Source organism: Octodon degus, unplaced genomic scaffold (genome assembly GCF_000260255.1).
Source record: "Octodon degus isolate 3935 unplaced genomic scaffold, OctDeg1.0 scaffold00155, whole genome shotgun sequence".
Classification (NCBI taxonomy): Eukaryota; Metazoa; Chordata; class Mammalia; order Rodentia; family Octodontidae; genus Octodon; species Octodon degus.
Genome location: NW_004524731.1, coordinates 5423049 through 5439485, shown reverse-complemented (window position 1 = coordinate 5439485; position 16437 = coordinate 5423049). Strand labels below are relative to the sequence as shown.

The following is a 16437-nucleotide window of genomic DNA, read 5'->3' as shown; positions in this document are numbered from 1 at the left end:
GGCTTGACCCAACTTTCATGTTCTGCTGGGCTTCGTTCACACATCTGACAGGTCCTCCCTCTGTAGGGGATGCCTCTTGGCCATAGCCACATCCCAGCATTCATGCATGTAGCAAGTGGCTCTGTCCAGCTAATGCCATGGTAAGTCAGTCAGGGGACAGAGGACAAAATTCACTCTCCTGGAGGGTCGCCTGTGCCACAGAGTGGAAGGGCTGGCCCTGCCCAAGTGTGTCTGCCCTTAGAGACAAGCTGGAGAGGGTAGCATGGGCCACATGACCCCTTGGTGGTACAGCGTCAGCATGAATGAAGACAGAGCACAGAGACCTGGTGCCAGACGTGAGATGCCGCGTGGGCTCCAGGGCACCACAGCAGAAGCACCGGGCGCCATCAGACCAAGTGCCAGGAAAGATGTGCACCGTGTTGGCTGCGCCTGACGGGGACTCAGCGAGACTGTCTCCAGCTGGGGCCCGCAGCAGGCAGGTGGTGGCTGGCTGGGGCGGCTGCTGCAAAGGAGCAGCCCCCAGAGTCCTGGCGGCTCGGGGCAGGGGACACTCGGGATCAAAGGCACCACAACTTGGTGCACATCCTGTCCTTTGCTCAGGGTCACACAGCCCAGAGGCTCCTTTCACAGGAAATCGCCCCCAGGGAGTGAGGGGTGCAGCTCTGATGCCTTCACCTGACACTCGGCAGTGCAGCCCACATGAGACAGCCAAGAGCAGATCCTGCACCTTGAAGGGTGGAGGAGGGAGTGAGGAGCACTTGCCCTGGAGTGCCTAGTGTAAGAGGAGCCCATCCGGGAGGATCTGCCCTGGGAGCACTGTGGGGTGAGAGGAGCCGAGCCCAGAGGACCTGCCCTGGGAGCACCGTGGGGTGAGAGGAGCTGAGCCAGGAGCACCCCCTGCAAAGCACCGTGGGGTGAGAGGAGCCCAGCCAGGAGGACTTGCCCTGGAAGCACCATAGGGTGAAAGGAGCTGAGCCCGGAGGACCCGCCCTGGGAGCACTGTGGAGTGAGAGGAGCCCAGCCAGGAAGTCCTCCTGTGCCCCTACTCTCCCGGCAGACAGGAACCCACTGCCACCTGCTGCTGGTGGGAAGGACTCAGAGCAAGTGGTTCTATCTGCAGGTGCAGAGACTTGGGCAGTGGCGTGACCATGTCCCCACTCCTACCCATGTTTGGTGACCAAGTCCGTCCTCAGGCCTCCTCTGGTTGTCACAAGCAAGTGGGTCACACCCTCTGCATTATTATAAGTTTATAGATAGAGTGGACTTGATCCTGAGGCCCTTCAACAGGCAACGACACCCAAGAAATAACTCTTGGCACTGCTGTTACTTGGCTATCTGACACATAGGACAGCAGATGGCCTGATTTGCCACCCAGGCAGCTCTGGTTCCCCAGGGAGGGTGCTGGGTGCACAGGTGGGGACCTGAGCCCCACACGTGTGCCTGCTAAGCTCAGGGGCTGTGGATGGGAAAGGCTGGCCCCCTCTGGGGGACCAAGTTTCAGGAGGGGACGAGACTGAGTCGCTCAGTTCCTCACCGGGCTGGAGGGCGCCCCTGAGGTTGTGCCTAGCACGGGCTGGCCCCGTTGTCCATGTGCTTTTCCTTGCTCTAGAGCCATCATTGGGTGTGATTTGGGTTATGAAGTTGCTGTGCCCCAAGAGTTGACCTTCATGTGTCCTCGGAGTTAGGGCTACCATCTAGGTGTCCTCCAAAGCCTCGGGGGAGCATAGGTGGGGCTTCTGCAAGTGACGGGATCATGGGTGTGTGAGCCTGTATTAGTCCCCCGATTGGATTAGCATAAACCTGGGTGTGGATGATGGATTTACTGAAAAGGGAAGATCCACCCCGGGTGTTAGTGGCACCAACCAACAGGCTTATGATCTGGGTGGAATAAAAAGGGAAAGACAGGGACTCGCTGCCTCATGCCTGCCCTGCCATGGGCTCCTTCTCCTCTGTGATGCCCCTCTGCCATGCCACCCTCCCCTGGAGCCAGTGGGCGATGGACCGAGACCTCCCCAAACTGCGAGCTGCAATAAACCTCTCCTCTAACTTGTGGGTATTGGGTGTTCGGTGTCAGTGACAAGGAAGTCACTAAGTCACCAGGTACCCAGTCAGCAGTGGCTTTGTGGGAGCGAATGACTCTGGCCAGGCAGTGCCACAGCTGGCACTAAGGATGTTGACATGAAGTCAGGTAGCCTTCGGACGTTCTTTTATTCTCTTCGCGTCCGGGTGTACACAGAAAAATCCTGGTGAGATGCTAAGATGTCACGTTACACGTGTTGTTGCAGAGTTAGTCATGAGGCTCATGAGAGGCCAGCCTGATCACCACCCGCTGGCCCTGCGTGTCTCCCCAGGCAGCAGGCAGGGCCCCACTGCCCTGTACCACGTGGCCTCTGCAGTCCCCAGGGCCCACAGATAGCAAAGCTGTGAGGCTCGACCCTTTGCCTGCCTACTTCCTGCTAGGGTTGCGCATCTTCTGAAGAACCTTGCAAGTGATTCCTAAATCCTTTCAACACCTTACATGTTACCCCACACGTGAGGGAAAGACAGTGCTACCCTGGTGACGCTCTTGAGATACACTGGAGCCAGGCCACGGAGGCACATAGTTCTCCTGACCCCCTAGTGCTCCCTGCCCTGTGCTGCTGTGGTGTCACCAGGCCCAGCCTTAGTCTGCGGCTTCCGGGCAGCTTGGCTGGGCTCAGCGGTGCATCTGAGCTGAGCAGATGTCCACTGAGACCAGCCCAGGCATCTTGCCAGTGTGTGACTCCATGCCCTGCGCTGCTGCACGTGTGCCAGCCTCCTGTGGCTCTCGTGTTCCTGCCTACTGGGCAGTCAGTGTCACCCTCAGGGACCTTCGTGGAGCAGGCCCTGCTGGTGATGGCCGAACGAGCTCCTCACCCTAAGCTCCAGCAGGCCAGGTCAGGCTGCGCTTTGCTGGATTCCTGCTCTGAACAGCTCCAAGACTCTGCATCACTCGAGGACAGGCTGCGCTTGGGGGACTCGTGTGGAGCAGCGTGTGGCTACACTCAGAGGCAACCCTGCTGCAGACCGGGCCGAGGCTTCTAGAGGGCCAACCCATCCACCAAGAGGGTCGCCAGGAGGGTAACTGGTGGCAGTGAGGGTGTGGGGCAGGTGGTGTAGGCTGTAGGCTGGGCAGTGCCATCTGCACACCCAACGCAGATGACCGAGACCTGAGCCCCAGCACATCCCTATCACGGTTGATGCCCTGGTCTTTGGGTCAGGACCAGGGGGACAGGGTACAATGTGACTGTCCCTGTGTCCCATCATGGCCCGGACCAGGAGAACCTCCTGCCATGGGTCTCACTGTGCACCCCCAGGCCCTCCTGTCCCGGGCCTTCGCACCCAGCATGACCTCCCATAACTCCTGTCCCCTGGGATGGCAGGCAGTGCAGCTGCCCATCTGCTTGCAGGTGGAAGCCCAGGCAGGGCACTCTCCTCTTCCCTGACATTTGTTTCCTCATGTTTAAACATATGGACCCCTACAGTTTGCAGACTCAGAGCCCACAGAAATTAGATGAGTTGGCCCAGAACAATTGGAAAGGGGAAGGAAACTGTGATGCCAAATGGAATTATAACCTGAGCAGCCAAGCCGCGCTGGCCAAGGACAGCGCAAGAATGGCCATATCCACCCTCCTGCGCCAGTGGACAGGGGAGGTGGCAGCTTTGCAGGGCCAGGCAGGGCTCTTCTGGCATTGGTTTGTTTATTGCCCTTGTAGGTGTGGCTGGAGTTTCTCCTTCTTTCTCCATAAGGGGCTAAGGGCTCCTCCAGAGGTCGCCGCACTTTCTCTCCAGCTCATCTTTTACTCAAGGTCATCTTTGCATCTTTCACTATCAACTAAAAATGTGGTAGCCACTTGCATTTGATGCCAGCTGATGTCACTGGACACCGCAGCCACCTGGTAGGCACAGGCTGGCTCCGAATGTCAGACTGAGTCACCATGAAGAGGACTGGGCCACAGCAGAGGATGGCCCCTAGGAGTCCACATACTGCTTTCCAGCAGCTTGTGATGCTGGCCTCAGACATGAAGCAGCTGATACTGCTTGCTCCTGACCTGACCTCCGTCCCCGTGGCAGTCCACAAGGAGCCAGCCCCTCCCGCCTGCTCCTCTGGCATATGCCTCCACCATCTTCCGGGACTGCAGTCCAGGAGAGCGCAGAGGGCATCAGAGACCCTACCATGGCTCCCAGAGAATGTTTGAGTGGGCACAGTTCGGGCGCCCAGAGGTGCTGCTGTCCCTGAGGCGCTGGCACTGGCTCTGTACCCTCCTGCCTTTGCTGGGGGCCTCTTTGTGTGGATCTCCCAGCTTCCCATGTGGGAGCCGCGTCCCTTTCCAGTCACACAGCAGACCTTCTGGTGGAGGGCTGCTGTCCAGCTTCCTCTCTGGTGACCTTACTAGATGGCACACTGAGGGGGTCAGCGAGGGACAGACATGAGGCAAGGGGTACAGCACAGGAGAGCATGTCCTTGGTCACATGTAGCTCACAAGGTATCATCTCTGGAACAGGTTTATCCATTCACGTCCCCTGGACGATACAGGAGCAGTTAGGTGAAGCACAGAGGAAAGGCAGGCTGGGGAGCCAGGTGGTGGGCACAGCCAGCAGCGGACCACAGGTTCAGAGTCCACAGGTCTAGGGCAGCAGAGGCTTCCTAGCCAGCCTGCTCAGCCACCAGGTAGAATTTATTGTGAAAGCATCGCAGTGTCTGGACACACAGTGTGACCGCTAGCATCCGCTCAGGGCACTCCACCCAGGTGTGGGGACAAACATGTATTTTTGCCTGAGAAACCTGGTCCTGAGGGACTGAAGACAGTGGTGTAGTTAGCATGCACAGGACAGGTGTGTGAGGTGGGTCTGTCCGTCGTCAGAGGTGAGGACAGCCGCTTCATTGCACAAAGGGCCTAATTCATCTGGCTCAGGAAAAAAACGCACACCCCCTGCCCTTCGTCTGTGGAAGGGTGCGGTTCTGCTTCCCGCCTCAGGTGGGTGAGCCGCTGCTTCCTGTGAGGCCCAGAGCTGGCCAAGCCTCCACTCGGGAGGCAGCTGCTGGGCTCCCTTCCCCGGCCTCACAGGCGCCTGCAGCCAAGCTGGCCGCTCATTTTGCGGGGCCTGCGTTCCGCCGTGCTGTGCAATGAAGCAATGTGAGTAGTGGGAAGGGTTTTGGCATGGAAGCCTTTCCTGGAATCGCAAGTGGGAGCACAGTAATTATTTACCCTGGCAGGATTTATTGTGAAACCCTCTCAGTTGCATTTCTAAATTGGATTGTGAGGGTGTAAGTTTAGTTTCCATAACAGCTCCAGTGCCTGCTGGAAGTGGCTGGTCTGTTAGTTCTCGCAAGAGCCCTGAGGGACCAGTACCATCATTACCACCACGTGGAGGGAGCAGACGATGCCCGGAGAGGGCGTTTGTCCTGAGCCACCTGAAAGGCATGGTCCTGGAGGTCTGCACGGGTTGGCGCCCTTAGCCAGCATGTGCCGGGCCTCCTCCCTCCTGCCAGTGTCTGATGGAGCAACAGGAGACTGCATGGGCCAGCAGAGGCCAGGGTGTCTCCCCCCCAAAAGCAGGCTCTGCCCTCCTGTCTCTCCAGAGTCCTACACAGCTGAGAGGACTTTGTCTCTGCATTCCCCAAAGTCCAGAAGCACTGAACGTGGAAGCATCTGAGAGCTCGGTCCTTCCCATGGCACTAGCGCTCAGGGTCTGCCCCACAGCACCACACAGAGGGCACTGGGTGCGCACATATCTTCTCCTATGCAGCTTGAGCAAGAAAGAGCAGTGGTACTTAGGCAGACCCACAGAACAGTGAGGTTTTCTCTGGCCTACAAGGTCATTCATAAATGACTTTCTGGGTCCTTAACAGCTCATGTGCACAGAGTGAAGGAAAGGCGAAACTAGGCAGAGGCTGAAGAGCGCATCTTCAACTCTGGGAGCCGTTTCACCCTCTGTCCACCCCTTGCTGTGTGCTGAACCCATGCAAGGGCTGACCATGGCTCAGAGCTGCTGTCAGATAGACTGGGAAAGACTCACGGTGCTCTTTCCTGTGGTAAAGACACTTCTGGAAACACCTCAGGAAAGAGCATCAGCTTTAAGTGATATTTTCTAGAATGTCATTGTCTAAGGCACTCATGTCCCTGAGATGCAGGGACATTACGCACAGGTCACCAGGCTATCACAACTCTGAAGGGGTCACCACCCTCTGTCACCTCTACTGCAAAGAATGGTTGCTCTTCAAGGATCAAAGCTTCTAAGAGAGGTTGGCACTATCCTTTGCACAGAGAATGAAGAGGCCATGCACAGGGACCTCGTGATGTCCCAGGGCCGCGCAGAACCTGGCAGCCCCTCACACTGAGGGAAGGTTACCTGATGATGTCCAGCATTACATGCTTGAAAGAATGGCCTGGGTCAGCCTGGGGAGGGAGGCAGCGAGGTCTGCGCAGTGTCAGCAGAGCTCGCCGCCCTCCTGCTCTCAGCAGTAGCTGCCTGCTCCCTGTGGAACTTGCAGCTTTCATGAGAGGACAGAAATTGCAGTACTGCAAGGGGCCTGTGGCTCTCCAGGCAAGATGGCAGCGTGGGGACCTTCATGTGTCATGGTGTGGCATCCCATTTGAGGACTGTGTGACTGCTGAGCCGTGAGTCCAGCAGGTGGGCAGCCAGGCTCTCAGATGCATGTCCACCCTGGTGCCACTAGCTGGCTGCCCAGGGGAGGGGGGATGCACTGGGTCAGTCCAGCTGCCACTGGGGGTGCCTTGTTTTTACTGAATCCCAGGTCAGAACTGCAGCACTTGTTAAAACACCATCGATTTCAAATCCGAGGACTTTGGAAATGAACTGCAGTCTTGGTGCTGCTGTGGATCCTCGAACCTATTTGGTTTCCTACAAGTAAACTTGATGTGTGATTGTTTAACAAGGCAGAGTGATGCCTTAGGCATGAGCTGTCAAGGAGCAGAAGTGGTTTTGTCTGTCACTTTCTAACAAATGTTACTGGCTTTTATTAATATCCAAAGTGAAACAAATGAATAATGGTGAGGCCTGGGGATATAGATCAAAATTCAGTTTTACAGCTAAGTAGCACTAGAAGTGGGCATTTACAGAGTCTTAGGGCGGTGAGCGCCCCCCACAAATCACCTGTAGACATTGCGCTGCCCTAGAAAATGTGAGCAAATGGCAATGATTTTGACTGGGAAATATTTTAACAGTGAGATTCATATAAAGAGTCCTACATGCAATCAACTATGTGTGCTGTGCCTCAGCTGAACACATGTTTTCCAGTGTTTGCCAAGTCCAGAGCGTGGCTTTAAACGGGACTCGACCTGAGACAATCTCTAGGTCTCAAGCTGCCTGGGCTCTGTGCACTGCATGGTACTATGGGGCCAGCTCATGGCTCCAGCTCGTGTCTCTGAACCAGACGCCAGGGACACTGACCGTGCTGGGCAGCTGCAGGGGCTCAGGGTGAGGGGTTCGGCTCCAGGCTTGCTGGAGCTGCCCCCGTCCTCAGATGAGCCCTCCTGATTTGTGTCCAGGACATGCTGGATTTGAAGAAATGGTAAGTGTGGAGGCCTTGTCAGGTGCAGGGTATTTCTAAGCAGGAATTTTAGCAGCTGCAGAGAACGACCCAGGGTAAGGTCAGTGATTCGGTTCTTTCACAGACGCTGATGATGCTGTACTCTGGGGCCCTTAGCCTGCCAGCCTTCCCTATTCCAACCCCTCAAGGATGACAGGCTGTGGGCTGCAGCACCAGGAAGGCTGAGCTCTCTCTCAGGAGTCCCAGTGAGTGTGGCACTGCTGGGCCCAGATGGTGCATGGATGCCATGGAAAGAGTAGTTTACAGGCGATGGAGGACGGAGGCCCAGGCGTCCCAGCACCAAGCCAGGGGAAGGCAAGAAGAATCGTGCCCGCACCTGGCCTGCCTCCCTTCTGCTCCCCAGACCTCCCCGGTGACCCAGCTGCTCTGCGGCAGTCCACCAAACAGGAGAGCAGTTACCAGCATCATGGCAGCTCCGGGGAGAGGTCTGGGCCATGGTCTAACTGCATCCGCAACAGCACTGGGGCTTCACGATGACCACAGACCTCTGAGGTGGCTGTTCCTCCTTGCTCACAGCACTGGGTATTGATAGGGAGGTGATGCGAGCCCCTTCCCTGCTGTAAGATAAGGTGACTGAGATTGGGGACAGGAAGCTGACAGTGACAGGCTGGACTGTGGGACAGACAGGACAAGAGGGGCACTGGTGAGTAGGAGGCCAGCGAGGCTGCCGCAGCTCTCTCAAGTGTCTTTCCCAGGATAGTCCCTGGAGGAACCCCGCAGATGGGACGGGCATCAGCCCAGCGATCCGCTGTCCCCAACCAGCGCCAACTCGACATCACCTCCAAGTGCCCACCTGCTTTCTGCTATAGCAGACAGGCGGCCGAGCAGCTTTGCACACGGGTTAGGCTGGGCTGCTGTGCCTCACTGACTGACATGCCTGGCATGCAGGAAAGTGGGATGCTCCACCGTGCCAGGCAGAGCTCTACCCCCACCCTCCTGTTGTCCCCACGAGGGGGCGCTGACTTTCTCAGTCAGTTGTGATTCTGCTGCACTCTGCATGGTCTTTATCAGAGGAAGAATGAGATTACACATTCACTCCTACCGCTGCATAGTGTGACTTCACTGGGGCCTACTGAGGCGCAGGTGGTGCAGCTCACTGCGCACAAGCTGGGTGGACAGCACTTGGAAGGCACAGAAGGTAAAGCCAGCAGTAACCCCCAGTCGGAGGCCGTCGCTGCCGCACCTCCGCACCTTGCCCTAGACTTCTGGTAAGGCACAGAGTGTGCAGGTGACTTTCCCCCTTAGCAATGTGCCTGCATGTCTAAAACAGCCCTGTCACTTGCTGTGCCTGAAGTGTGGCGTCAAGCATTTAGCTGCTGTGCTTTAACCGGATCTCTGCAAATCAAGCCGTGTCATCTAAACTAAAGAAAGCACAACTCTCAGCATTTAGATCTAGGCGGTCCCCCAGTCTCGGGTGTCAGAGGGGGACTTCCGGAAGGTGCCTGGATCGTGGGTTCACCACCCTGCGATGAGATCACAGCTCAGCGTGCGATTTGGACGGGGGCCTGTGTGGGGGAGGTTGCGCTGAGGATGCGGCCAGGAAAGGCGCGTCCGCACCCCCAGCACGCTCCCTGCCTCTGCGTCCGGGATGCCACAAATTCAGCAGTCTTCGTCTTCTGCACCCTTCTGCCACGCTGTTCTTAGTTGGTGCTGGCCGGCTGTGCATTTACGGAACGCACGACCCTTTAGTGACGGGCGTCACTGCTTTGTCCTGGCGACGGCTACGTGACAGCACAGGACCCCCCCCCCCAAGTCTTTGGCGCACACGCAGGAGCAGGCGCACTAATTCCGGAGCGGCGCCCCTCTTGCTGCGCATGCCCAGGCCTGACCGGGTGCGACGTCTTTACGTGGACACGGAGGAGGCGCAGGCGGTCCAGATCTCCATCTCACAGAAAGTGAAGGTGATTTGTGCAATATACAACTCAGGAGTGTTTGAAAGTTAGCGTTGCTGTTCCTCACATTGCGACGTAGAGCAGTTCCAAACAATCCAGAGAGCATGTGTGTGAGGCGGAGCCCACTATGCCCTCCCCCACAGCCAGCCTTGTCGTCTGCCTATGCTCCCTACGGTCAGGGACATGGCCAGATGCCTAGGTGGCAACGTGGATGGCCAGGGGAACGAGCAGAAATAGGTTTGCTCATTGCAGAGCTAGTGACCCTCAGCCCTGGCTGCACCCCAGTCCCCTAGGGAACCATCAGATGAGCTACTGCCGTGCCCATAGGCAGGCAGCCAGGGCCTGGGGTGGGTGTGAGGACCTGCATCCTAGAAGCTCCCAGGGCAGCAAGGCGCGAGCCGGCCAACAACCAGGACCCAGGGACGTTTGCACTTGAGAAAGTGCTTGCTAGCAGGAGGGGTGTGGTTAGCTAAGAAATGATCCACTGCGGTCTAAGGAGCAGTGTAGCTGGGCACCCTGTCCTCTGTCAGCAATCTCCTAGGACCGCCTAGGCATGCGCTAGGCCATCCGCAGAGACGGGAGAAGGCCAGGAGCAATGCTACTCACTTGGCCTGAGACTTGCACAAGGCTAGCAGCAAGCAGCAGCAGCTTTGTTTGCAGTGAAAAGTTTGTCTGGGCTTTGCAAAAGTCCTCAGCTCTTCTGTAAGGGTATTTTCTAAGCGAACATGACAGAGGTATCTTTAAGGCATCTTTGGCCTAAAATCTTAATAAATTACTGATCACAGAGCAAAGGATTTTACACTGCATGTGCTGGGCTTTAGATTTAAGAAATAGTACATCTGCAGAGTCGCCAATGTCACCTTCCAAGCAAAGGATGTTCAGGTTTAACAGCAGACAGCTGCAATTTCCTCTTGAGGCAGTCTGATATTTGAGTAGGAAAGTCTGCCTTTTATTTCAGCAGTCTCTTATTTTCAGCTGGATATTGAACCCTAAGCATTTGCTATGCCCGGTCAGAGCCGAGTTCCTGGGAGACGAGGCTGTGGCTTGTCTGAACGCAGGCGGGTGGGCTCTGCAAGGTGGGAGCCGGCAGGTGCAGAGGCGGGCGGGAGTCGGTCTGCTCTGTGCAGGGAGCAGCGGTGGAGAGGAGCGAGCCTGTCTCCACCCTCCTGGATGGGCGGCCCTGTTTGGGATCTCAGGTTTTGCTCCCAGCTGTGGAAGTGGCCTGAATTTTGGTGCAATGAAAAACAGGACAGCTCCTGCTGCAATCCGTCCTCACCCAGAATAGTTTCTCCAGTTTCCAGAAAGTGCACTGCTGGGGCCAGAGTGGGCAGCTGGCGCACAGCTGTGTAGGATGGCAAGAGGCTGGCACCAAACCTCATCAGTGTCATTGTCCTCGCTGAGCAGAGATGAATCCTTAATCGAAGCAGCCTTCACGTCCTGTCATTAGAGAATCTGCTAAATATGCACTCAAGTCGACTTCCTTTAATCTTGCAGAGCAAGGGCATCTAGAAGCCAGGTAGGGGAGCTGGGGCTCAGCAGAGGACGCCGCTGACTGCACCCTGGAGTGTCCTCTGCCCATCTGTGGCCTGTGTGTGAAGCTGCTGCTCCCAGTGCGCACAGAGGCCCTGCCCCAGTCTGTCCTTGCTCTGGGAGGCCTGGCCTAGCACAGCCCCAGTGGCAGGCAAGCTGCCAGGTGCCAGCCCTGTCCTCAGGTCACTGGTGGCTGGACCCACAAGGAGCACAGGCAGTGCACTGTGGCATCACTGACAGTGATGGCGGGCAGCAGGGCACAGGAAGAAGCTGACTGCACTTCCGTGAGGCCCCAGGCAGGAGGCTGCATGTGCCTGCACATCCTCTCTTACCCTGTCTGGCAAGCACGGGAAGGTGGAGCTCCCCCAGAAAGCCAGAACAAGGTCCTTTGCTGCAAGGGACCTGCTGACACCAGTGTCTGCCAGCAGGCATGGTGACTTGGATCTGAGTTCAGGAGGCTACAGACCCTCAGGCTGTGCAACCGGCAGCCCCAAGAGGCTGCGTGTCCTGCAGGCCTTGGGAGTTACACTGTGGGCCCTGAAAAAGGCCAGTGTGGGATAGGACAGGTGGCTCTGAGGCCAGGCCTGGAGGAGGCCCAGGGTATAAGAAGACCTGAGGGTAGCCAGGGCCGTGGACCACGTGCCTCGGGTTCTGGTGCTGTCACCCAGTGGCAGAGGTTTCAGATTCTAGTCTCAGGGCGAGGAAGCAGGAAGCACCCTACAGCAAAAGAGAAGAGCCCCAGCTCCAGGAGCCTTCGGGAGTGGGCAGACAGCTCCCAGACAGTGGTCAGGGAATAGAAAGAGGACACCCAGCCCTGCTGGCTCTCACTTTGGTCCTGCTAGTCACTGCCAGCACCTGTACACACTCATGGTTCCGCATCCAGCTCATTTGAGAAGCATCGTGCTGGGGAGGCAGGCGCGTCATGAGCCACTGGGCCCTGAGGGCAGAGGCAGGAAGGCCGGGAGTGATGAAGCATGCCCTGGTGAAGCACCGGGAGGCACAGATATACATGCAGACACACACCAGAAGGCACCATGTGTGCAGCACAGACGGAGGGAGCCACACGGGTGAAGCTGCTCTTCAGGGAGTGCTGTGTGCGGTGGTCCGTGCCTCACACCAAGAAATCCGTGTTTTCCTGTGAGAAGTTCCCTTTCCCAGTGTACACATTTTCTCTTCCACCTACTGCTTCAAAGGCTTAACTGAATTTCATTACTTCCAAGTTAGTTGTAGAGACAAACACACCTCACACACAAAGATAAAAACTCGCTCAGCATGGTGTCCTCATTGGAACTTCCTCGGGAGCTTTTGTGAGTGTTTGTAAGAAAGGAAGATCTGCTGGAGGAGATTCCTGCCCGTAGCTACTGCCACCGCGCAGAGAGAGGAGCCCTGAGCGGGGGTTCAACAGACCAAGGGCAGAGGCCCTTGTCCCGTGTCTGCACTGTGCAGTGCACCTGCAGCGTGCTGGGGCAGCGTCCTGGCGTGTGCCCAGAGATTCCCTGGGGTGCCTTCTCCACAGCTCCCAACAGACAGGAAGCAGGTGGGTGGGGGGAGGAGGCGGGCTCCCACAGAGGCGGCAGTTAGTCGGTGCGCCCCAAGCCCCCGCGCCTGGCTGTCCCTGCCAGAGCTGCTGCACAGACCCTGGATCTCATGGGAACCTGGAGGTGGCCACCCTGTCACCTGCAGTCACTGCCAGCTGAGGGGGTCACAGGGCCAGCATCCTGCAAAGAGAGCACAGCGTCCACCTGCACCTTCCACCGGATGCACCTGCTGGCGAGATTTGTCTATAGAGAACAGAGCCCATGTCACCCCTCGGGGTACTGTGTCTGTCCTTCCCAAGTCCCTCTGCCTGGGCTGTGTGGCCCCTGCCACCCCTCTCAGGGTCCTCTGTGCCCTCTCTGCAGCAGGTTGTGCCCTGGGCTGCCGCTGTGTGGGAACACCCTGTATCAGGAGCCAGGAGCCGGCGCAGAGGGGCGCAGCACAGAGGGGCCCAGGTATATGCAGGGCAGCGTCCCCAGGCTCCAGCAGACTCTGGGCACAGGCTCCCCGCTGGAGCCTGCAGGCTTCCCTGACTGCTCTCAGGGAGAATCCCCTGCCTGAGAAGCCCCACCCTGTGTACCAGCTTGAGTGTGAGGGTAGAAGCACCCTCCTTTCCCTCTGGGTGCTGTGTGTCAAGTCCCCTCAGGAGAACTGAGTTTACTGCCTGGGACTCTCACCTGGGACCCGTGGAGCTGCCTGCCTGTCCTGGGCAGCAGGCGTGGTGCCTGCCTGTCGCCAGCCCTGACTAGCACATCTGATCTGCATTGGTCACTGCTGCAGGCGGCGCAGGAGGCCCTGCTGCAACCTGGCCGGCAACCGCATGGTGTGCACAGCCAGCAGCAGGCTCTTTCCTGTTCGGAGCCTGGACCCCTGCCTCCAGTCACTGATTTGTGTGGTGCTCTGCACGCTTAGCACCAGGCGGGTTTGGAAGAGGGTCCATGCTGCTTGATGCAAGCAGCCTCCTCCTCTGCACCCAGGAATGGGTGGTGGGGCCCTGGGGTCGCGCCGGCAGTCCCCAGCCATCACGAAATCCCAGTGTCTAAGAGGAGTAAGTGATAAAGTGAATTCACCCAGAAAGTATCTGAAGTGAGCGGTCTGGAGAAGGGAGAGTCCACCGGGAGTCAGGGCAGTAAAAGACGGTTTCTCTGGTGATGCCTAAAAGCCGTTAGATGCGTCTGGCTCTGAGTGAATGGTCTCCAGAGTTGTTCAGTCGATGGCTCTTTTCTACCTTTGCTAAAAAAAAATGTGCTAGAAATCTGCATGGGCTGTGGCACTATTAATTTTACACCCCTGATTAATCTTGTACACACTGCCTTGGCACCCTAGCCTCCCTGGTGGGAGAGGTTGAAGCCCTGGCATCCCAGCACCTGAACAAGGCTCGCAGAGCCACTGTCCCCTACCCCAGCCAGGCAGCCCCTGTGACCCAGGAGCTGCTTGTCCTCTCATTTTCGGGGTAGCAACGTTGTTTCTCTTCACATGAGCACCGTCAAAGAGGAGCCTGCAGACGGGGGGTGGGGGAGCGCGCAGCTGAGGGCCTCTCTCAGGTCCCCCATGCCTTCCGATGTGTCTTGCCCACGCTGCCCAGCAGATCAGCGCTGGAGGCCTGGATGCTGGCCTGACAGTGGTGTGCACTGGGGTGAAACAGAGCCCGACAAGACCATGGGCTCTGGTCAGGTAGAAGGTACCCTCTGGCCCCGCACATACAGAGCCTCCTGGGGTGGGGGCGCAGGAGCCGCTTGTCACACCAACACAGACAGGTGCCCCTCGGCCTCCCAGAGGCAGCACCAGATATGGACCCGTCCCAGGAACTCCCTGGCCATCTTTCTCCTGCTGCAAGTTTTGCCTGAGGTAGGGGAGTCCTGACCTCGGGTTCTCTCGGCCTGATGGACCAGAAGTGCACAGGAAGGGGCATGGGAGGCCACTGCCGACGCTGGGATGCCCTGAGTGACCACGTCCCGGCCTTCTCCACACCACAGGCCTCGCACCAGCCCCGTTCTGTGTGCTCTGTCTCAGCCGTCACGCTCGCTCCTGTCATGGCAACATGGGACGCTGACACACAGCTCACATGCACTCTGTAGAGGGTTGCACCCTTGTCTGTGTTCGTGTGTGTCTGTCTGTCTGTGTGTGAACTTGGGGGAATGTGAAGATCTGATGGGGAACGTGTCATTGTCACTTGTCCTCCACATTGCATCCTAGCTCAACTACCATGCGTCTGTTTTCAAGGAGACACCAGGTGAAGCTGTCTCCATGGAAACTGTGCTCGCTGAGTAGTGCCCGTGATGTCTCTGAACAAATGGGAACACGGCCGTCTGTGGCCTTGCGCTCTCCATGGTGTGGTCTAGGCCAGGTGGCTCTGTAGGACGCCTGCTGACAGTGCAGAAATGGCTGCAGCTGATTTATGCTGGAAAACTTGAGTGATGTTTTCTGTAAAGCACTTCCCAGTGCAGACAGAGCCTCTGGGGCCCCAACCCACCTGTGTGTGTCAGCAGCACACAGAGCCGCAGCTAGAGCCCACGGGTGGTTGAGTGGACAGTGTGTGTGGAGAGGGGAGTGTGCGGGTGGGCACTAGTGCCCAGGCCTGTCCCTGGACACAATGACGTAATGCCTCTGCAGCATGCCCGCGGGAGGCGAGGTTGGGCATCGTGCCACACTGGCTGTGGTGAACCAGTGTGCTCACGCGGAAACTGTGGGCCATGCCAGAGCCACAGTAAGTGTGACTTTGTTTCTGTCTTTGCAGAGGAAGAAGGTGGAGACCTGGCCCAGCCGGGCCTCAGCTTCCCGGGGCCCACAGAAGAGGACCTAGGTAGGGTGCAGATGCCACATGGGCCCGCTCTGCATTCATGCCAGGCCCCATGGCCGTGACAGGGTCCCAAAGGAACTGAGGCAGTGGGGCCACACTGCTTTCAGAGGTGCTGTGCTGGACACCTGGGAGCCCTCAGTGATGGGCAGAGGCCGACGTGGAGAGGCCCTTCCCTTGACTCCCCGCTGCTCCCTCCAGGCGGAGCTACAGCCCCTCTCAGCTGCTGGGCAGTGCGGTCCTGCACTTCCTCCCATGGCACTCTGGGTGGTGGCCACATCCGGCCGTCCCACGCCGGTCAGTCACATGGGGACATCACTCTCACCCACCACAGATGATCACTGCGCTGATCACCCAGCATCAAGCAGCACTCGGAGAGAGCCCAGGGGCCCCGGGCTCTGCCTGTGGAGGGGCTTGCCTACGTGGTCCTCCACGCCCTGTCCTGCTCGCCGAGGCTGTGGGTGGCTCAATCTGGGGCCGGCTTGCCCACCTACATTCAAGTTGGTCTCACACCCTCAGGCCCTGAGCCCGTGGCTCGTGGGGTCAGCATGAAGAGCAACCCAGCGGGGCTAGAGAGCGTGGCTGCTTCTAAAGAAATCACAGCCCAAAAGAGTTTGCTTTGGGCTTAAACTTATGGAAACTTGTAAAAGGTGGAGTCAAGAGGGGCAGTGTTTCGGGCATGGGGACCTCGGTGTCAGCTCACAGCCAGGTCTGTGGCCTGGCTGGCCATGTGGGGAGGGCCACAGAGGGGACCTGGGCTGCTCGTGGTGGGGACTGGCCTCTCTGTGTTCACCAGCAGCCTTGGGAGCCCCCGGCTGGCCCCATTTTGGTGCCATGCATAAGCCTCCTCTTGCAGGGAGAAAGGGCAGCGTTTTGCCTCCTCTCTGAAAGAGGAGGGCTGTCTGTCTCCTGGGACAAGAGTTCAGCTATGTGCACGTCTTGTGCCTGTGGTAGCCTGTGTCAGAGCTCCCTCCCTCTTTGGAGCTGAGTTGTACCCCACAGCAGAGCCCACGCCCACTGTCTGCATGAGTCGCCTTCAGAGGCTGCCATGGGCATCACAGTGCACGTGGGCGGCTGCCCACCCACAC

The 16437-nt window shown here is 57.9% G+C and overlaps 1 protein-coding gene across 1 annotated transcript in view; it reads left to right on the top strand.

Moving 5' to 3' along the window:
* The window catches only part of Dlgap2 (DLG associated protein 2), a 220085-nt gene that overhangs the window by 104760 nt on the left and 98888 nt on the right, over nt 1-16437 (top strand). Inside the window, exon 3 of the mRNA XM_004642510.2 lies at nt 15290-15355. Within this exon, the coding sequence (XP_004642567.2) occupies nt 15290-15355 (66 nt within the window). The remainder of the gene's footprint in view (nt 1-15289; nt 15356-16437) is intronic.